The sequence below is a fragment of the Charadrius vociferus genome, unplaced genomic scaffold, assembly GCF_000708025.1.
Source record: "Charadrius vociferus isolate BGI_N301 unplaced genomic scaffold, ASM70802v2 scaffold161, whole genome shotgun sequence".
NCBI lineage: Eukaryota > Metazoa > Chordata > Aves > Charadriiformes > Charadriidae > Charadrius > Charadrius vociferus.
In genome coordinates, this window is record NW_009646928.1 from 6,977,899 (window position 1) to 7,001,584 (window position 23,686).

The 23,686-nt window shown below is 36.7% G+C and overlaps 1 protein-coding gene across 1 annotated transcript in view; it reads right to left on the reverse strand.

The window, feature by feature from the left end:
- PSMD14 (proteasome (prosome, macropain) 26S subunit, non-ATPase, 14) overlaps nt 1-21,776 on the reverse strand; it is a 45,357-nt gene extending 23,581 nt beyond the window's left edge. Inside the window, exons 1-5 of the mRNA XM_009894619.1 lie at nt 21,728-21,776; nt 19,520-19,610; nt 16,482-16,533; nt 1,547-1,618; nt 1,102-1,221 (exon numbers count right to left, since the gene is read on the reverse strand). Of these exons, the coding sequence (XP_009892921.1) occupies nt 1,102-1,221; nt 1,547-1,618; nt 16,482-16,529 (240 nt within the window). The 5' untranslated portion in view covers nt 16,530-16,533; nt 19,520-19,610; nt 21,728-21,776. The remainder of the gene's footprint in view (nt 1-1,101; nt 1,222-1,546; nt 1,619-16,481; nt 16,534-19,519; nt 19,611-21,727) is intronic.
- Between the last annotated feature and the right edge of the window lie 1,910 nt (nt 21,777-23,686).

The window sequence follows — 23,686 nt, forward strand, 5'->3', positions numbered from 1 at the left end:
CAGAGAAAAATCATAGTAGCTGTACATAAAGCAGTATTATCTTTTCATTTGTTACTTTCCGCAAACAAAAATTTAAACACCTTTCATACGCATCTGTTGGCAACCCGACTACTTTAGAACTACTTGATAGAACACCCTTAGATGTAAAATACAATTTTTATAAACGTATTTCAATGTGACTTTAAAATGCTGAAAGAAGATTTTGAATTGCTGTTTAAGTCATCGCTACTATGAGTAAACATGGCTAAATAGGCACAGGAATTAATCTTTTCCTCCTCCTTTTGTTCTGCAAACTCTGGCCTGTTGTTTCTCACAAGTTCAGCTCTACAGGTTTTACTCCAGACAAATATCACGTACTGCTTTTTGCAGATCCTATTTATACTACGCACATGCATAGAATAAACTCAGGACAAAAGAATTTAAAAAATCCATTGATGTGCAGCTCCAAGTTACAAAGGAATCCGTGTTTCTTTTAAGAACAGTATTTCATTTAAGTTACACAAAAAAAGGATCATAAATTTCAATTATACTCATTGGCTCATCATCTCTTTAAAATATCTCTCCATAACATGAATATTCTTACTCAAAATTAAAATACATCATTTTTTTCACATCACAAAAATATCATTTAACAGACATGCCACTGTAAGATCTGTCAAACAGAGCAAGTTTGAAGTATATATATCAACCTCACAATAAAGGGCATGATAGACTTCTAATCAAACCTTCTACATTTTGAATCCTTCCCCTGACTCATAGTATAAGAGTTCTTAAAGCAATCAATTCATAAATTTCATAAGCGATGTTATACCAATACATTCATACATACGTAAAGACATAAGATCTCCATATATTGACATACACATTCGCGTACTAGTCTTTGCTAAAACAAAAAAGAAATAAAATAAATCTGGTTTAACTATTTTTTTTTTTACCGAAAACCTTAAATCCACTAGACATGTTTGAATTATACCTAGTAGGTTATACCTTAACATTGCATAAATGTGGTAAAACGGAAAAAGCTTTAAAAAAAAACATTTACCATAAGGAAAAAACAAACAAGCAAACAATATTATCAAGGTCTAGGTGTAAAGAACTCACCGTTCCGGACTGTGGCATTGCAAAAACATCAATCACTCTCACAGTGTAATCATCAACAAATTCTCCGAGCATCAAACCCATAACTTCCATAGGGACACCAGCACGACCATGCTTCAACATCTGGAATTAAGACCAAACGACACTGTGTGTTTAAAAGGAGGTTCAAGTTTGACTTGGGATACTTCTTTCAGTCTTTGCTGATCTATAGATAATTTGCAACTTGTAGCACTTTTGCAAACTGTAAGGAGCCGTAAAATAGTAAAAATGGAGCCAGGAAACGAGAATTAAAATTAATTTCTTACTCTGAGTGTTCCAAACAGTATTAATTTATTTTAAAAATTAGTCTGTCTAGGACCTAAGGAGCACAAGTCCATAAAGTCTGGATAGGTGCCAGGCGCTCTATCTCCAGCACTATACACAGATGCAGTACACGCAGAACACTTACTTTCAGCAGTGCAAGGGAAGAGATATAAACCTGTTCCGCTGTATCGACGGCAGGAGCATCTGTTGGTGGCCCCTTTGAAAAGAAGAAATAATTATTTTCTCCACCATTATTATTTTGCAGTTTCTAAACATTTTATTTTGTTTTCCATATTACAAAACTTACAGAAAAAATGCATATATAATTCTGACTTTGTGTGTTAGATGCAGTTCTTACAAACAAAACAAAAAAGCACACCTAAACACCAAACACTTCCTTCACTAACCTATTTTGTAACACAAGTCACCTAGCCATCATCCTGTCTCCCCCACCCCATAACAATACAAATTTAAAGAGCAACCTTATCAGAATCCATCAAATAAAAAACCTGCAAGTATTGCACTGGGTACAAACCTGTTACAAGACACACAGGCTAAGAGTCAGAGAAGTTTCCATTAGTCAGCCTTGCCGCAATGCTAACCTTCGTCAGCTGCAAAATACGGCCAGTTCTCCAATTAACTATGTGTTTCTTACAGTGGTGTGAATGTAAATGCTGCTGGGCTAGCATGATTAACTGGCACCAACACAAACAGCAATTTCCCTTTGCTTCATCAGCTTTCAGCTAAAGAGGACTTGCAGATAAAGGCTATGGGAGTACTTTGCAGATACACTGGTACAGTGAGAGAAAAAATGGACCTCCGATCCCTAGGTGGAAAAGCTGTGAACAAAATACTTTGCTCTTTGCCTTATGAGTAGTTATTCAAAAATTAGCACAACTGTCCCAGGTGTGAATGATTGGTTGAAACAGGTTCTGTGTACTGTTGAAAATGAAAAACACAGGAGGCAGCAGTTTAAATGTCCCTTTCTCGAGGAGCAAGAGACATATTGCTCTTATATGCAGAATTCTGTATCAGCGTACCTCATTACAGCCAATTAACAGTATATTCATTACTTTATTACCAAGTTGTGTACAACAAATTTCCACTGAAAAGACAAAAGGTTACTACTGCACTACGTGACGTAAACTTAGAAGGGCAACAAAGCAACTATGGAGTAAGGTAAAAAAAAAATAAAATACCCCACATTAACTTAAAGGAGGAAAAAAATGGTGCCTTTACATAAACATTTTGTAGACTTAGAACTTTGATTCCACAGTTATAAGCGAAATTGGGCAAAATAAAAGCTTGGAGTAAATTTCTGATTTTTCACTTTAAGTGGAAAAATTCAGTACAATGTGTGTCCACATGACATCAAACAGAAGAGACAGCCATTGACACAAGCCATCACCCCCTGAAGACAAAACCATGAACTTAAGTAAACAGCATGAATTTGTATAGCAACTGTCCTTTCTGCATACTTTCGCTTTTACACATACAGAAAAACATAATCTAGTCTTCAGAACGCTTTAAAGACTGTAAGAAAATTCAGTCGTCCAACCCCCCCAATCTCAATTAATTCCTTCTCTATTAGCTCCAGATCCAATCCTTGTATTTTGAATCCAATCTCTACATTTGAAAACTCACATACACGCATGGATCTGTGTCAACCACAACTGCTTCCTAACACCTTCAAACCTTTTCCAGCTTTGGTACTGCTGACCATCATGTTTTGATATTTGCTCTCCCTCACCTTTTACTACCCATTGCTGATTCTTCTTACGCTTTGGCCTTTCCACCAGTAATCTTCCAGCAGGTTTTCCTTTTCACCTTCTATAATATTCTCACCAAAGGTCATTTTTAATCAATTCCATCTCTTCATCAAGTATTTCCCTCACTACCCCTAACACAATAGTTGACATGCTCCAGTTGGAGAAGTGTTCCTCCAACACTTAGGATGAGAAACTCTGAGAGCAGTTCTTCAGAACCTTTCCCAGAACCAGCTGCACAGGGCACCTGAATCACTTATTCCAATTTTACTACAACTAAATTGTTTGACTGATGAAGCTTCAAATGCCCAATCGTTTTCCGATACTGTTACTATATTTTTTTTCCTCCATAAACATGTAAGTTCACTTTCTTAACTATATCGCTCCTGCTTGATTTTAAGTCTATTCTAAATGATCTTTTTTCCCCACTTAGAAGTCTTAATACTTTGGAAAGCACAAAGACTCATATTTCCACTTAATCATTGCTAAGGACTGAAGCAGAAATGAGTTGGGGTTTAACTAAAAAAAAACCCCACAAAACAGCTTATGAGTTGGATAACAACCCCCTTCTTCATACATAAAGCTCTCTTCCAATTTTTTACCAGTTCTAGACCAAAAAGGGTCTGAAACAAGGGCAAGAGCACAAACACAGTAACCTTCTGCTTTAGGAAGAACCATAACATCCATACTGTAACCATCATACACATCTATATTTGTCCCAGAATTTGTTTAACATTTCACTGCAAGCAAGCACACCATTACACCTTTCAGGTTTTGGGTTTTTTTTTTAGATAAAGAATAGCATTAAAAAAATCTCCCCCAAACTAGCATAAGTAGTTTTGTGATTTCTGGAAGGCTAATGGTGATGTTTGATTGAGACTAGCTTCTCAAAAATCAGGAGCTTGAACTGAGGTTTATTCCACAGACTATGGCTCTTAAATAGCCTCTTCCATATGGAATCTGTAACGTCTGTTAAGATGGCAGATCACACTGACACCCTTCCTGCAGCCCAGGCATTAATCACATCTCTGTCCCCTGTGTAGGCAACTGTGTTCACAACTTCTAAGAGTTTAATTATTCTTCATAACTTTTCCTATTTTAAAATCAGTCAGTAGATTCAACGCTATAGGGAGGAGACAAACATTATTACATTTTGTCTCTGTAACAAGGCAACTAGATTACCTTTAGTTTAAGTGAAAGGTGCCCATTCCTATTCTTTCCTTCTTTGATTATTTCTATACTTCTTGGAGCTTTCAAATGCTTGTTTCCCTTGGTGAGAAGAGGGATTATACTTTATCAATCCTTTAGGCATTAAAGTTCTCTCTCCAGCTGCCAGCACCCATAGCCAACAACTCATTCTCAGCACAGGAAATATTGCTAATTCATAAAGAAATGCTACGTTGGTGTAAATCAACTTGCTTAGCATGTTTTCTTTTTTGAGCCATAGTCTTCACTGTGAATGATGTTGCACACTAAATGTGAGTTTAAATAGATATAAAAGTGATTACACTAAGTGCTGGGAGATATCAACTGCAAACTTCACTATTTCACTTTAAGCACATGCCCAAGATAGCAAAAATATTGAAGATTAGCTTCCACTCTTCTCACACAGTTCAACCAATTTACCCAAATACTTAAAAATTAGCTATTGTAGTATACAATACAAATATAACGTAGGTTTACTAATTCGCAGTCGTCCTAGAAAATACAGCACATACCAAGTATTTCCTTGGTCACAGACACTTCTTTTGTGAAGACCTCACTATCTCCTTTTCAGTCAGCTCTGTTCTCCTTATAGATTACAATTACTAACTATATTACGAGAAAAGGAAACAACTCATTGCACTGTACCAATTATGTGTATTAATTTTCATGTCAATATTCCTTTGTTTTGAATATAGGTTAGAATGAACTGCTCAATAGAGTTCTGAAATTATTCTGATGTACCAATGCTAGAATTTTGAGGAGGAAAGGATCCATAGGTCAAAACCTGTCCAGAATCTACCTTCACCACAGATTTAATTTCACATTACTTTTCTACCAAAGAAAAATTGGTACATAACATACTATAGCTGTACACTTGTCTTTCTACAGAAAATTATAAACCCAAAGTTCAAATTCTTAACTTAAAACTTTTAAAGTTCCAACAGAATAGATCTTGGGTCTTTGAAGGAGTTTACTTGGCTTTAGGTGATGCCATTTAAAAAAAATAGACATTTGGAAACTGGAACCAATCTACTTCCATCTCAGACCACATCCTTTTCCATAAATGGCTGATAACCTAAGAGAGCCTTGGAGCGACAGCCGCAGCTTCTGTGTGTGAGTTACACAGTATGTGGGAGCTAGCTACGGGTTACATGTTTTGAGATTTCTTTGGCCTGTTTCTGCTAGTCTTCCACAGAAGTTCATGCATTTCTTTCATGAAGCAAAGAGGAAGAAAGACTTTATTAGCCAATCTCTACATGGAGGCAAAGTATTTTACACTGACCCTCCACAGCATGTGCTATTATCACTGTTCATAAACTTCACTGCCTGCCAACTTTAACAAAGGAGCACCATCCTTATGAAGCAGAGTACCAAATTAAATTAACTGGTGTCAGAAACACAAACAAGAAAGCATTTGTATTTGCAACGCAAAAGATCTGCTGGTACTTTTGGTTACATTATGGTATTCAAAGAAGGTCAGACAGTTCTCCCACTGCACAGAGTTTTGTAAGACTGTCCATCTCACTGCAAAACAACGAATATTGTTGTCATGCTGCCTGCCTACAGATTTATTGGATAACTTCTTGGGGAACCGGAGAAGAAATGAATTTGGAAACTGCAAGGAATAATGAACATTCTTTTTCCCAGGGATTCCTGTATAAGCTGGATACAGTAATTATTAAAATCCAAAAACTGTTCTAAAAAATACCATTATTGTGCTACTTACTGAAAATGGATGTTTCTTCTGAAGCAACTATACATGCTGTCAGTCAGTGAAATGAGCTGCTTGATGGCCAGCCATCTCGTAAAACCCAACCAAACTCTGATTTTGTTTAGAATATTAGAATCCCAATTTCAATAATAATTGATAAAATTAAGTTACCACTATTAAAACAAATGTTATTTTTGCTTATTTTTTTTTCAGTAGTACTTGCAATGGAAAAAAAAAAATCACGTTCAAGTTATGAACAGAAGATTACATTGCAATATTAAATTATGCATGATACTATTTTTGTTTCAAACCGTTGAAAAGATGATCCAATATAAAAAGCAGCCCTTTACTTGGGCAGCCCTTGTTGATGAAGTGTTAAAGGCATTTGCCATTCTAACAGGATAAAAACTAACGCCTTGAAGTGTTAGCTACTCAGGCCTTTTAGCAAATTTGTTAACACTTTTAGGTATATTACTCCACCTTTCTCTTAGTGTGAACTGGTATCAATTATTTAGCCAATTTTATTATGTTATTAAAATACCTGCTGATTAAATGTGAACTAAAGTGTCATTTTAGAGCACTGCTCTTTATTTGTACTATTTTACATTTATTCAAATAGGTACAGAAAGCGGACTTGATTAATTACACAAGCAACCGAGAAATATTCCACACATTGAGGCACTGTCTATTGTTTAAATGGATCCTACACACTGCTCTGGTGGCACGCCAATGGTACAAAAGATGATTTTAAAATACATCATAGCTGTTTTAACAAAGAAACTCAGTTTTGCAAGGGGAACGGTAATAAAAAAGGCAGTGAACTAAAGCGCTGTAGAGCAAATCTTGGCTTTATTGCATGAAACAACATATTTTAGTGTAAAATATAAGAGCTGCTACAATCATTACTACTTTTTTTTTTATTTTTGCAATTGGAACAGTTTAAATGTGAACATAGGACACAGAAGCGAACACTGACCGCTATAGCATTTATTTCTTTCCCAGTAAGCTAAGAAAGAACCTTTTAATAGTTTAATTTTGTGAGTATTAAACAACTAGTGTGAAAAACAAGCTGCATGTAAACTATTTCTACTGCCTCTGCTTCAATGACTAGCTGAGGCAACCTGTTATAGGAGGTGTTAATTGGCAATAGGAGTACAAGTCAGAAGCATGTTCCCCATCGTCCTAACCCAGCAAGGCTAGGTCATTAAAGTGGAAATGAATTCTTTCATGCCGACTTAACCCTTTCAGTACATATTTTCAGCTGTTATATCTAAAGACAATTGAGAAAGATTAACTAAAAAACAAGATAGAAAAAACTTACGTTACTTTTGAATTTAAAAACTATTCACCTCCCCCACTTCCCTTCCCTTCTCTACCTCCTCCAAACCAAGTGTTTCAGATAATCATGACATTTATTGGGGGGGGGGGGGGGAGAAGGGCAACTGGGGTATAATTGCAACGACAATAATTGTAAAATAACAATTTATCATATTAAAGGATGTGTGGAAAGATCAGGCCCTTAAAGTGAGCTCAAAACTACCATTTTGTGGAGATAAACCCAATGGTGGGCATATAGCTTTGTACGAGGGGAAAAAAACATTATGGAATACTACCTGCAGAGAGGACACAAACTCGAGCAAGCGTGCAGAGGAGGCATAGGTATTAGTGATAACAAAAAGACCTTAAAAGTTCACCAGAGTACCACTGCTCTTCTCTACTTGCCCCTTGTCAGTAAGTGGTATAACCTGATGATATAGTGACAAAGAATAAAAGATTTCCGAGATCAGCATAGTGCTTTTTACACATTGCTAAGCCTACAAATCCAAACAAAATTGTGATTTTGGAAAAAATTTTCCTGTACTGAGAGAATACGCTTACAGAAAATACCAACTTGTATTCCATCAGTGGAAGGGGTGAAGGGAGTAAGCCATATTCCCAGATCTCAATGGTTCCAGCAACATTGTCATGACAAGCACCAGAAGCCATGTATTGCATTTTCTGCAGTATAGGAAGTTAACATGATCAGTCCTGACAGAGAAAGTGATCCGGTTCAAAAAAAAAATTGAAAAAAATCAGAGTTCATAAAAAGGGAAAAATATATTACTTTGCACTGTGAATCACACACTAATTAGTAGCAATTTGAAATTTTATTGCAGTTTTCAAGCTAGCACACACACAATTTTACAGTTAGTTCCACATCAACAGGATTATATTTTGAAGCTAGCATTATGTCTAAACAGTTTGTATGTTTAGGCCCATTTTTATACCAATTATAATCAAGCATACATAACAGACCACAAAATACCATAAGTCTCAACAAACAGCCTAGATTTCTGAAAGGATCACATTGTCTTGTTACACCATATGTCAGATGAAATAAAAATTGTAGTAATATGTTTAGTCTCATAGACAGTTTCATAGCCTCCAAAATGGAGTGGAGATACTAGGGAAATATTATGGCATCAATTGCTACTTTAAATTAAAAATATCTGCCAAAAAAACTTAACTGGCTAGATAAAAAAAAAAAGCCTCAGTATGTTTTACAAAACCCTGTCTCCTAAAAAAAGTTTATCCAGGTTCACATTTACAACAGAACTCCATAAACAGCAATATAGATGGACATAAAATATGTAACATCTCCCATCTCCTCTCCTTTTCAAAAAGCAAAATTACAGAACACAGAACTTTGTATAGCTCTGAGCAGTTGGTTAAATGGGCTGGAATCACCAGTTTGCAAACACGTCTTCTGTGCAGAGCCAAAACTTTACTACCTACTTTTTCTGTTTTGTTTATCTGGGTTTTGGTTTTTTAAATTAAGCAGAACTTCAAACAAACAAAAAAAAATCTCTAGTTCACGGGGACACACCACAGAGAGCCTGGCCAGAATTTTCGTTAAAGAAAGCAAAAAAGAAAGAGAAGAAGCCAAAGTTTAGCTCATGTTTCTATCCTATCCATCTATCAGTAATCTCTCTTGTACCTCTAACAGTTTCATGGAAGAGGTATAGTAATCCACCAACACAGGCACATGCAGGATTTCCCATATACCTATAGAATGTAATGTTTTGGTGTTTTGCTCATCTAATTCGCCAAAATTGCCAAAAAAAGTTTAAAAGGTCTTTTACAAAAACAGCACTCCTATTTTCCAATAGCACCATTGAAAATATTCTTGAAGGCTGAGGCTTAAAGCTTACTAAGAAAAATTTTGGCATCAAATTTGGCAGGATTTGGCATCAAATGATGCTAGTTGAATTTATTTGAGGTCAGATAAGCTTAATTTTATCAAAGTGTACCTTACAGAAAGTCATTCTACTTAGTCTAATTTTTTAAGAAATATTTATTACCCCATATTAACATATATTAATGATATAAAGTTATTTACATATATCACCTTGATGCAATTTGCAGTAGACAGACTTTCTGCAATGTTCCCAACACAACTGTTGCACGAAATGGCTGCTTAAGCATAATCTTTCCTGGTTCTAGTGTTTCCTCTCTCTTTACCCCATACAGTCTACAAGTTCATTGAGACACGCAAAAAGCAAGGGGAGGTATGTTGCATCACTGCAGTTAATATTCCTTATTATCAAGCTTAAGGACTGTTTTGACTAGATGACCTTTAAAGGTCCTTTCCAACCCAAACCATTCTATGACAAAGTTATGGTTAACGAAAAACCATAAGATAAGGGACACAAAAATCCTCAGTAACATTGTACACGTTTTTGAAAAGAACTACTATTTTCCCCAACCTCAAGCTGCTGGGAGAAAAGAAAAGCCAGAAAATACAAAGGTCAGTTTCACTCTAGAATAAAACCAGGACTAACCTGTTATCTGTTCCTATCACCATTACAGAAGGTATTGGGATTTAGAAATAAGAGCCTCAAGGCAGATAACGAGGCAGCATTTGTACATTTTGTCTGCCTCCACAAGTCTTGCTCTAATGCAGACTTTTAATTACTTCATTCTAGACACAGTTCTGCTAAGAAAGCAAGGTAGACCTCAGCGGGTGCTGCCTGAAGTCACCCTAAAGTACACTTTGTGAAGCAGAGCAGTTAAAAGGGATTTAGTCAATATGTAAAAGAATGCACTGGGTTCTATAAGCCCACAGGCTCTCTGTTGCCCTCAGGACACACGCAGGTGAACTGGGATACCCAGTGGCAATAATGCAGGAAGGTTAGTTGTTTGTAACACTTTTTAAAAACAAACCAAAAAAACCCACACCACTATTAATAGAAGAACACCACTTCAAATTCCCAGGAAAATCTGAAGGGGATTCTTCTACACCACAGGAAGAAAACAGAAGCCCTTGTTCAAAGATGCTATATAGTAGCATTCCAACTTAATATTCGATGGCATGGGATCTCAGAAAGAAGAAACAATTTCTAAGAGAAATAATTAAATCGATCACTGTAAGAAGGCTGTTTCCTGCTTACAGAAAGCAACGTTTCAAGTGAACAGGTGTAATGCAAAAGGCAAAGACGCTTGTTCTTGTTTAGTCTTTCCCCCTGTTCTTTCTCATTATGGCTACACTCATTTCCTTGTCCAAGCCTCTTTGTCTCTTCTGGGGAAAGTCGGCTGGACTACACTGGCAATTAAATTGAGGAGAGAGAAGCTAATTGCCTAATTATTAGAAATACGGAAGTTTAAGATCTGAAGCCAAGAGGAGGCAGCTAAAAATGGTCTCCAGAGTTTATAGGAAAATAGTAGAACAGAGGAAACTGATAATGCTCAGGCACAACCCACCAGCTTTGTTATTTTTAGTTTTGTTTGTTTGTGATCGTGCAGCCCATCATACTTAAAGGCAGCTTTTATAACAAAGTACACACTGTGTTGTAAGTACAATCGTAGGACTGTTTCTAAACCAAATTCTAGCATGTTTCTCTCTCCCATTAGCACTTCTAGCTATAAATCACGTTAGACTCACTCAACTGTGTTTCAAATGTAGAAAAAAAATATACCCAGCCTTTAGCAATCCACAACAACTTTCAAATAAGCCTACACTACCCATGGAGCTGTCATCATCTCCAGTGTAAGCAAACCCAGGCCACACCACTACACTGAATTTTATATGAAGATTTCGGTCGAACAGCCCTCTATTAAAACACCAACAAATACAGTAAAATACTCATCCCAGTCAATGAAAGTAAAACAGCCCAGTTTACTGTAGCTAAGGTGGTTTTTTACCCCTCCGTATAACAAAATCATGTATTTTGGATACATAAATGGATGCTGAGACTTTCTACAGGAGATAGATAACACAGGCAATCAATTAAATCTTTTGAACTTTTTATGGGACTTGATGTTGGATGTTTTTAATGGATGAAATGTGTTTGTCACCGAGGAAGTTTTTCTGCCCTTTAAATGGGTTGATACCTTCCGGGGAAAAAAAAGTAGAACTGGAATAACCCACCTAAATTGTACACCATCTTATTACTGGGAGGTATATTGGAATTCTAGAAATACTAACACTCTTAGCACTTGAGAACTTTGCTGGAAAATGTCTCAGAAGCAATGGCACAGAAATGATGCACAATTTTAAGAGCAATAATTCAGATTTATTCCCCTGGCGGAATATTCTCAAAAGGAATATTTGAAGCTTCAAATACTTGTGAGAAGCAGACAATAGTGTATCACCACAATTCAAACCACATAAAGCATATAAACCCAGGAGACACAGGAAGGAAAAAGTCATGCAGGTGCAACAGATACTGAGATAGCAAAACACTACAGCTTTCCAAAAGAAAAAGCACTTCATTACATTAAAGACAACACATTTGCACCTTTCAAACTAAACCCCAACCTGTTTCAAGAATCAATTAATCAAAACAATTTTCAGTAAGATATTAAGGTGTTGGGGTTTTTCCTGGGTTTTTGGGGTCTGAGGTTTTTGGGGGGCTGGAGGGATGGAGGTGTTTGTTTGGATGTTTTGATTTTGAGATTTTTTTGTTGTTGAGAAGCATTTTATTGGTTTGGTTTGGTTTTTTTGCATAGGGAATCTTAGGATGCAGATTAGCGAGCTAGAACACATCATTTACTTCAGGAGACACATCAGCTTAATGAACTAACTCAAGGAAACTTGCATTTAATTGTTAATTGAGAATGATCTACACTGAGCCTGACCCTCCTCTGCCTGCCAGATTACCAACTCTTATTCTGAAGCCCCGCAAAATACTGAGCCAGTAGTGCTCTTTTCTAATAACCATCCTGGCTAGATCAGCAGATGAAACAGAACTTTAGATCAGTGGCAGGTCTCCCAAGTTCCCACGGTGCCATAGATTTACTAAATGGGATCAGCATGTTCTAAAAAAACATGATAATATGAGGCAAAAAGGTTCCACAGCATCAAGCAGTACAATACTTGAAACCTCATAATCAAAGTGACAGTTTTCAAGTGCCATTTACAATGCCCTAATCTGGAAACATCCCAGATAACCCATCTGATCAACTATTTCACAGATGGAAGCACTTGATGGCTAATTGGCAAGTCCATTATTCAAATAAAATAGCTATCTACACTTCTATTTTCTATATTCCAAGTCAAGGTGTAAACACTCCTTATAAGACACAGGTCACTTCTCTGTCTCTCCCTCCCTTCCCATTTGGATTTTTTCCCTTTCCCTCTGCCATCAAATATGTTAATTCAGAAATACAGAATCAGTTTTATTTTCCATTTATTGCACTAGATCAGTTGTCTGCACCAACAGAACAATGCAAATGAATATTTTCAAAAATCCATCAAGTAATGAAAAATTATTTCAACAGCATTTAAAAGTGTCATTATTTCACTGCTTCCTAACACATCTGGATTCAGAAAAACAGACAGGATGTGTTAAGCATGGACAGGAACTTGTATAGCATAGATGATTGTTCTGAATGCATTAGGGAGAGAGAGGTCTGCTAAAAACACACTTAATTTGCTTACGCTCTTAAATGGTATCCAGTAGAATTGCCTAATACAGGCATATGTGGAACTGATTTCACTTGCAAACAATAGTTCCGCAAACAAAATGAAGAGGAGTGTTGCTCCAAATTCCTGCCTGCTACATAAGTAGAATGCTTTTACGTACCCCACAAAGCCTGTTAATTTGTCTGCAGCAAGTGTACAATGCACAGTGAAGTATTAAATCACTAATGAAATTCTGTGGTAGGCAGTATTCCTGGGGGATGAACAGGGAGAGAGGGAAAAGAATGAACCAGGAAAGGGAAGACAATAACTTAAAAAACCCCAACATGACAAGGGGCAGTAGGAGGAAGAGAGGAAACCATACAGGAGAAGGAAAACAAGGCCATTGCCAAAATATGAAATTCCATGAACTACAGAAGAGCAATTAAAGTAATAAGCATTTTGTCTGGGACATCACAACACTTTCAAACTTTAACTGTTCCCCCACATCTTTTGTAAAAAGCTTCAATCACTCATTCTTCTTATGCGTGTATCATGAGAGCAGAAATTCAAATGCCTACAATATCAGGCATGTAAGACAATTTCTGCGTGAAGCAGTGCTGCAAAGAAGGTCTTAGTTATGGTATCAAGTTCAAAACTAAACACAGGTACCTTCCCATACAAAGAACACAAAGTTTATGATGAATTTCACTGCCAGAAAATACTGTGGATGGCTTATGTGATGGCTTAGTCTCTTCCCTCATCTCTTGTCCACCTGCTGCCCTATGAAGATAGTCTTTTGTCCCCCTAAGACTAAAAGAGAGGAAATGGCTCAAAATTTCTAAGCCACAAGTCACTGGAGGGAAAGTTTGTTGTTGAAATATCACTTTAAGGTCACTTCCTTAAATATTTGTTTATTAGCCACATGAAGACAGGCTTAGGGTCAACGGAATTGAGCACCGACCACCTCTTCAACATTGAAAGCCAATCAGCCGCTCAATAGCACACTGAAGGAGTAAGTAGTAAGAAAAGAGAACCATGAATTCACTGAGAGCACTTTTCAAGTGGAATACAAGACACCAAAAGACTTAAAAAGAAAGTTGTAAAAGCATGAATCCAAACAGCACTTGGGACAGCCTATTTCAGTTGGGAAATGAAGAAAAACAAACAAATGAAAACCTAAACTAGATAATAAACAGTAAAGGTGGTTTTACTAAGGGGAAAAAGCCAAGTAACTGCTGTTGAAGAAGCTAAGACAAGTCAATGAGAAAGAATTCCTTGGCAGCGATCAAATAGGAACTGTGCTGACCAAGCATTCGTAGTTACTTGAACATTAATTACAAAGCAAATCAAACCAACTGTTAGCAAACCTCACGAGATGCAGTCCTCTTTCTAAGCAAAACCCTAGCTACAAGGGAAAAAAAGTAAACTGTGATATAAAATCACTTTGAAAATGCTTCTCGTTTTCTATGCAACTATACACACAGATGACTCTTGTGTTAGCAAGAATGACTGTCAAGTCTTTTTACTATGTTCAACCTTAAAAGCAAAACCTCCAAAGACCGAACAACTGTAACACAGCAACAAGAAAAACAGAAAGCTTTGTACAGTTGTTTAAAGCAGTCTAGTATAAATGAACAGTAATAACTTTGTTTACTTTCTAGCAGGACAAAGTATGTCCAAGAAATACCCAATTTCTCTCTTCTACCTCAAAGCCATCTGATTCACTCTGGATTATCTCTCAATTTCAATTATCAATCAAGCAACATTCAGAAAAGAAGTGAGCTTTGAAGGTCTATTGAAACACCATATTTTAAGGATATAAAATTATTCTTTTTGAAAAGCCTCCCTGCTGATTCAATAAACCAAAAGACTACAAAAGTAGTCAAGATATCCAGTGCAAGCAGCAACTTGTATAAAGAGCAATTCAGTTTTCTGCTTTTCTTTTTTTAATCCAACACATATTCATCAATTCATTTAAGAGACAATTCCATATTTAAACAAACACAGAGCAGCTTTGCAGGCCAAAGCTGTCAGAGGAGTTCAGCGAGCTGCTTCTGAATGTTATGTTCTATTGTCTGCCACAATTTCCTAGCAAGCTTTAAGTTAAAGCTGAGAAATTCAGAAAGCAGCAGAGAGAGTTAACTGTAAATTTGAAAAACAGCTTTGATATGCGTCAAGTTCAGAGAGGACTAAGAAGTGAAAGCTTGAGTGATTAGACTGCACAGATGTTAAAAAAAAATGAAGAGTCATGAAGCAGGCTGGCAGCTCAGAAGAACAAGAGAAATAACTGTTTAAGAAAGTGAAACTAAAAATAACTAAGGGCTGCTTGAAGATTCAGTAAGAGAGCGTGAATAGAATTTTAGCTATAAAAAGGAAAAAAATTATGCACCAAAAGTTACAGCTTATTTGGCAAAAACACCAAGAGGCTGTAAATCAGCTTACAGTATTTCACCAAATGCTTCACTATTAAACCACTCCTTTCCCAGTTACACTGGGCACAAACGCACTACACACAACCAAAAGAAGCTGTGCGCTGAGCAATTTCAGTCATCCCAGAAGCAAACACACACACATCATGAAGCCTAAGGCAAACAGAACTGATTCCTCCAGAAGAAGAGCCTGGATTCCTGATTTAGAACAGAGCCCTGGAGGCAGATGAGGAAAGCAGAGAAAGACCAGCTACCTCGCCCAGCCAAGACTACAAAGGAAATTACACTGGAGCCCTTTCCTTAAGGAAATCATTCTTCCTACAAGCTGCAGACAAAGTTGTTGCAAATTATTTTTTTTCCCCTGTATCCACAGTAGTCAGTACAAAGTAATAGGATCAGCTTGGTTTTATTTTTGAAGACTGCTGGCCACACCAGTTGGCCAAGGAAAAAAGCACTAGGACTTGCTTTAGTGGTAGGAGAAGCCATACAACGTGCGTAGGTCTCCCACTGGAACAGCAGAGGTGCCAGGGAGGCCTTTTTGCTTTGAGCAGAGTTACAGAGGTGAGGACAAAGCATACAAGACAAGACACAATAAAACACACGCAGAGGTGGCTACAACTACCTGCAAGTGATAAATTCAACTCAAATTACCTCCTGAAATTTACATATACTTCAGTATCTTTTAATGCCCATCACAGCATGATCCAAGGACCAAAATACATCATTTATGAAGGAGTAAGTGGGTATGCTCACCCATTTAGAGCAACCTTCATGTTCTGAAAATCCATATTATTGGAAATTAATTTTTAAATTTTATTCTGTGTTTCCAATGCTTTTCAATCCAAACTTTGAAGTGTTCAGACACCAAATGAAAGGTTTATAAACATTCTGTAAACTCAGTGCCAACATAAAAGTTCATACTGACAAAAAAATCCAGTCAGGCTGTAACAATGGTTTGCATACACTTGTATAGTATCTCTGTAGTCAGCAGCTATTACAATGAACTCTGTTTTTTGATGCTGTTTTTAAATTATTCCAGAATTTATTAACATTAAAGAGAAGACATTGACAAGCTATATACTAACCTGTCCCAGCCCAGGCATACCTCCTCCAAGTCGCAGAAGTCTATCCATATTTCTAGAAAACAGAAACAAAGGGAAAATGTTCCCAAGCTCTGAAGTGTTTACTAAATTGCTATCTATATAATTCACCTTCAGTCACTCAGTATGTCAAAAATATTGGTGGTAATTACAACACAACATCAGACTTCCTGTTAATTAACACCACATATTAATTCAAGAAGCTGTCTTCCATGCTAATTAACAGACCTTGTTTTATTGCTTTGGTTTTGGGTTATCCCCAGTTCTGAAGACAAGCACTCTTGTCAAACTTTTCAAAACTTTCCTATCATTCAGTTAATTGGGGGATTTTTGTTGCTTAAGAACAGCACCTACATCCAGGAAGTGCCTAAAACTTATTAGATATACAATCAAGTTTACTCCAATTTGCTCAGAAAGCATCAATAAAAATGTGAAAGTAAGGATTTTAGCATCCTCATTAGTAAGTTCTGCGCTAATTAACTTACAGCTTGTCAGTTATCATCAAAACTACATGTGAAAGACACTGAGCAGATTATGGATCTCTGAATTAGCATCAAAAGCTTTTTTTTAATGAACTCATTATACTAAAAGAAATACTGTAAAGTAAACATTTAATGTGTATATAGTTAGAACACTAGTGACAGTACAGTCATTTAATACATTTCCAGGGTTGCATGTGCCATTGCTTTAGTGCAAGATTATTCCAATCAATGTAACTAACTTGTTACTTAAAAAAAAAAAAAGAAGCTTTTCTATCTTGCAACTTTCACATGAGTGATCTATAGGAATAAGAATTGTTAAGGTGCCCAACTAAAAAATATTGCACTGATGTTTATTTGTCTGCAGTTTATTCACTTTCTATTGTTGAAAGGCAATCTACTATTTAATTGTGGGTATCTAAGTAAGGGTTCTGTCTCAGCCATAACAAACCTTTATCTTGCTTACTTGGCTTTTGCAACTTCTTAGTTTTATACAACAAAACTAAGTGATAAAATACTGAGTATTACTTTTTAAACAGCTGCTTTCAGCAAATCCAGCCAGTTCCAAGGCTTACAGTAATGAGTAAATTTTACTGGCTTGTTTTATTTGTGAAATAGAAGATACAAAGTAAAGCATCAGAAACTATGATCATAATTGCAGAAGTTTTAATACAACACAACAAAGCCTGTTCACGTGAAATAAGAGCAATTGAGAACAGCAAGTAATGTTATTTCCAGAATACATTCATCCTCAAAATCGACGTTACATTACACATTAGAGAATTATACGCATAATTTCAACAGACCACATTAACAATAGTAATTCAAGAAGCTTCTTTTAAAATTAATTATGCAAAAGAACTTTGAACTTACCATGAAAAATAAATTTGCTCTGTATATTAGAAATAAAAGTTTTTATGTTGAAGGTCAATGTCATCGGGTTATTCCTCCTGAAATTTGCTAATATTTTTACTGGCTAGATACCAACAGACTTTATTTCAGTTTAAGTTTAAAACAAGTATTTTAAGCTTCTTGTTAACACACAAAGGGGCAGCATTTAAACCCACCACTAGACAAGATTATCTAACTCCTACTTTAATCATGTATGGAATTTCACCCATTTTAAACAATATCTAAGACACATGGATCAATAACACTTGCTCGATTTGCTAATTTTACTTTCCTGGTTTAATGCAGTAGCAAGCTATTAGCTTCATTTGACTCACTACCTTGACTCTGTAGAACATGCAAACCCAACAACTGCAGCCTCAACTAACAATAAGTACTTTCTTAAAGCTACCTTGGCACTTTATGAAATAAAAAGGAGTTTATTAAAGGGCCAGTGGTTATGCTTTTCTTTTCAGACAGTCATTGAAACCAAGCTTCTTCATTACAAGCAAAAGCTGCACACAGAGTATATATAGTTTTCTATCCTGAACTACAATAAATTCCAAATCAAGTTGTAGGATATCCATGGAAAGGTTAAGTTGCTGTTTAAAGCTATTATGTAAGGACATGGTAAATGGCTCCAATAATACAGTCACGAGTACAAATTAACGCCAACTACATTTCATTTTACCCCTCTGTGGTAGATACTCCTCCATTGAAACCCACAATGATTCATCTTTCATGACACTAATGAGGGCTGAAGAGTAGCTGAGAAGTAGATTTAAACTACCAAAATGATGATTTTAATCACTCATGGTTGTACATTTATTTTAAGAAACTCTTTTAAGTCTCTACGGCTGGTAACCATAAAATTGGGCTTTCCTACAACTACAGCAATTTCCATAAGCTGATGAGGTGCATTACCTATGTACATTTAAGAAATAATATTGAATAACAAATCTTATACCTATTTATATTTCCCTTTAGCAAGTAAAAAGCAATAGTTATTTCTAGATCATTAATATTTTCTTCACATAATTTATTCCCATTTCTAACCCAACAGAATAGTACATCATTTATGGAAGCATATTTTGCTGTATTAAAGTTGGATTAGACTAATTAGTTATGCAAACTGATTATTTATCAGCATAACTTTTCATGTTTTGGAACAACAAAATCTCATTGTCTTACAGAGTTGGAGGGATGTAACATTTCCCACCTAACTATCACAGACTAGCCACTGAACTGAAGATATTCAGATTCTCAAGACATTAGCACAGAGAGAAAATCTCCACAAATGAGTTCTAGATGCACTGCAAATTATTTCACTAGTGCCGTAGCTTGACTCTGGTTAGTTCTGGCAACTAATACTTTACTTTCTTATTTGTAACTGAAAATGTTTTAGTAGGTTATAGTATATTTAGATCTAAACATATTTGTTTACTCTGTATAAACATCTGAAGAATTTAGGTTAGCAATCCAAATTAAAACTAATTTTATTTTTTGTTAATCCACTGTGCCCAAATATTATTTCAGCTATAAATGCCGTTTATGAAATAAGGCTTTTGTCAACCTTAAAACAGCTTGAGCAAAATTTTTAGACCTTAGTTAAGATAACTTTAGCATTTACAAATAAAGCAAACGCGCATTTCTAACCTGGTGCTCAGCAAGAGGTGATCACAGAACAAACTCAGCAGCAGCAGCTCCCGCTTTTTGACTACAAAGATAACGCCAGTAGGTCTCTTTCCTACAGAAGGAAATAGAAAGGAGGGGAAGGGCAGAAAACCAATAAACTTTAGAAATAGTAGCACATGTAAAAAGAAACATTACATTGATGGCCTACAGAAAGACAAAGCACCATTGAAGAATAACCCAAAGAATCCTTCTATTTTTTTTTGCTTGTATCATTAATCCCTGGAAGTGGTACATGCCACATCTTGCTCAAGTATCTGTAACACTGAAAGAAGTCTCCAAGTTTCTCAAAATTACATGGAAGAGCAAAGTATTTTAATAACCTGTTTAAACAATTTAAAGCTAATCAATAATGTGAAGTGCTGTTAGAAACAGAAACTATGGTCCTTTATTACTATTTTAGAATATTTTGCCCTGGCTAAGATGACCTAAGCACAAAGCCAAAGAGCAGTCTGCAAGGATGGATGGTTTTCTTGTCTATTTCTGCAAGAGCAGTTGGTGTGACTGGGAAAGTCACAATGGCCTTAGGTTTGCCTGAATTCAGGTTGAGAAAGGCTGCTTCACATTCAGTTTAGGGGTTAAAAGTCGTGCTGTCCTCCTCCCAGAGAATACTGGCCACTAACTGCAGCCACTCAATCAGTTGCAGTTCGGTGCTTTAAAAGAGATCTGTGAAATGATCTGTAGCCATGATTTGATAGGCATTTTTTTCAATGTCAATGTTAACATAAGGAGCAGTGGGGAAGCTGCTGCTGCTGCTTACCAACTTGATGCTGCTTTCTCAGTACTGCCAGGACAGCCATTTGTGCAGCCTTGCAGCAAACTGATAGGCTAACAAAAATGTTGTTTTTAACCCTGTTCACTTCTCTGAGAGGATTCACACTGCATCCCAGAAACAGTTGTCTTGGCATAACAGAAAAAGAGGTCTTGGAAGAGCCGATTGCTTTTAACACTGATCCAGACTCCAGAAGACATTTATGTCAAATCATTAAGCTAAGGCTGCCCAAAGAATATGTTTGGGTTTTTTTGGTTTGTTGTTTTGGTTTGTTTTGTTTTTTGGGTTTTTTTTTTTCAGTAACTGAGGTAATTTAACAGATACCCTTCTGAACCTCATACCAAAGAAGTTGCCCTGGTTTCAGCTGGGATAGAGTTAACTTTCTTACTAGCAGCTCGTATAGGGCTGCGTTTTAGATTTAGGATGAGAATAATGTTGATAATACACTAATATTTTAGTTGTTACTAAGCAGTCAAGGACTTTTCAGCTTCTCATACTGGCCTGCCAACAAGGAGGCAAGGGGCACTGAAGAAGCTGGAGGAAACACAACCAGGGCAGCTGACCCAAACCGGCCAAAGGGATATTCCATACCATATGACATCATGCTCAGTATATAAACCAGGGGAGTTGACTAGGGGGGTGGGGTGGGGAGCAATTGTGTTGTGCATCACTCCTTTTGTCACTTTGTATATTTTATTATTATTATTTTCTCTTCCATTGCTGTCCTATTAAACTGTCTTTATCTCAACTTGTGATTTTTCCTGATTTTTCTGATTCTTCTCCCCATCCCACTGAGAGGGAAGAGACGTGAGCGAGCAGCTGCATGGTCCTAGTTGCTGGCTGGGGTTAAACCACAACAGAAATAGAAAAGCAAAGGAAGATGTGTTAATCTTCCTGGAAGGTTAGAGGAGAAAGAACAAGTCAGTTTCTTGGTGCTGACAGGCTGGGGTGGAATTCCACTAACAAGTCAAAAGAAAAGTTGCTACATTTCTGCCAGCTTTGCACAAGGAAATGATCCAGGAGAGATCATATGAGACAGGAACACAACAGCCAGCAGTTGTATTAGCACATGCTGCAACAGAACTGCAACCAGTTCACAAGCGGACTTCAGAGTTACAACCCAATGCACATTTAGCCACCCGAGGGTCTTGCGTTCCCTTCCCCACTTCCTACAAAGATATTAAAGAAACAGATCTCTGTGAGCTTTGTTGGTTCCCTGAGGGAGGCACAGCACATGGTAACCCATAGTTGAGAATTTCTCTGCTGCAAACTGCAAAAGGCTAGTTTTGATTACACACTTACCTGTTGTTTTTTCCCCCTATATACACAAACACATATACACTTCCAGGTATATATAAAACCCACAGAAAAGTAAACAAACAGTTCACATTAAATCTTGCCTCCTTTCCTTCCAAAGTCAGCAAACGGTATTTCAGTAATATTTTCTTCTGTCTGCAAGGAAGAGTTAACAGTCTCTGTTTAAAGTGAAGCTTTAAGGAAGTGAGTACACGTATCAAATATCCATACCAGAAAATTGCAGAAGGCCAGTTATAATCATCATGAATTTGCATTGTGGTGCACTGCAGGATTTGGATGATATGCAGTCATTGAGATCAATGTGGTCACTGATGGCTTAAAAAAAAAGTTAAGCAGCTTCTCTGCTTGTTTATGTCTGTGATTGAAACATCTCAGCTAAAAAACCTTGGTCATAGGATGGTATTCAGAAAACCCAAATCTCCACCATTGCAATTTTCTTTTAACTGTCCTGGCCTCAAAAGGGAAAAGTTTGCAGTTACTAATAATGCAGTGGAAGCATTACAGAGAGCATCTCAAAACGGATCTGAAAACAGAAATTTTTAAAAATCTAATATCTGTTCATAATACTACTGTTAGGTAACTGTAATAATTGACAACAGTTGTCCATTTGGAGAGCTCCGGTTCACCATTCAGTTGCTGGCTATTACTTTCAAGACACTTAAATGTTGACTTAAATGCTGACTTTTAATAATGAAAATGCATTGCACACAAATGTATACATACGTCTAGGTATAAATCAATAGCTACGGTGCTTACACTTGGCATGTTTCACCATGTATTTTGAAATCGACTTGAAACAGTCTTAAATTACTGCATCTCTTTGCATGAGACACATGAGTTTCACACTACAGTGCACTATTTTTATCTAGCATTAGCACTTCATGATGCAATCCCTCAATGAAAGAGGGTTCTCCTGGGTTGACAACTTTTGAGTTGGTAAATAAAAAAAATAAGTAAAATCAAAATTAGCTTCAACATATATGGAAGAGAAAACACTGGCTACTAAACTGCCCTATTAGTGGAGAGAGTATCAGGCTAGACTCAGGTGACAGCAGTTTACTCCACACTTTGCAATTTGTACGCTGAGTGACTTCATGCAAATAATTTCATCTTTGGTAACTCAGTTTCTTCACCTAAGACTACATACTAAGCTTTGTATAAGCACTTCCAGATCTCCTCCTGAGAAGTTCCACATTAGCAGATGGATTAACAATCTTCTTAACAGAAACCAAAAACATGGTTTAAGGTTCTTGCTGCAACTGTAACATTTTCAACTTCACTAGGGATGATAAAGGTAAATTAGTTGAGGAATTCGATCTTGCAGATAAACATTATTTCACAGAGAAAAGAACAAAAATTCACTGCAGCTAAAGTCAGCAAATGCTGAGTGACAGAAACTTGAACCAGAACAGAGATTTCACACGTGACAACAGGGTGGGGAGAAGTCTATCTTTCTATAAATTTTGTATTAAAAGAGAAGAAAAAAAAAATTACCATCAATTCTCAGTATTCTGTTCACTAAAGCTAAAGATTAACCACACCATGAATGAATGCAGTCTCAGTAGTGTATGTCCAGAGTTGACTATTTCACTTCCATAATGTGCTCAGCCCTGTTAACCCCATGTTTCTGGACTATATAGACCTGAATCTCAATAGACCTGAGCTGGACTAGAAAGCAGGCAGGTTAGCTTCTCAGACTCTGCTTTCTGATTTCCAGAAGCACAGCAAATCCAATTGTACTACATTAACTGCTGAACTGCAGTACTAAAGTAACCCAGATGCAAGCAGACTCCTCTAAAGCTACTTAAGTATCTCCACATGAAAATTATAGGTAAGGAGAGATTCATTAACAAATTACACCACCACAGAAACCCACAAAATTAATTTTAATTTTATGCTATGTATAAAACATCTAGCTTCTCTGAAATCTGCAAGAGAGAGGGTAGGCACACAACTGTTGTGGAACTGCCCCCCGCCACCAACTCCAGCAAGTACACATCACACCAGTTTTCTATTACTCAGGGTATCATAACTACCTGTCC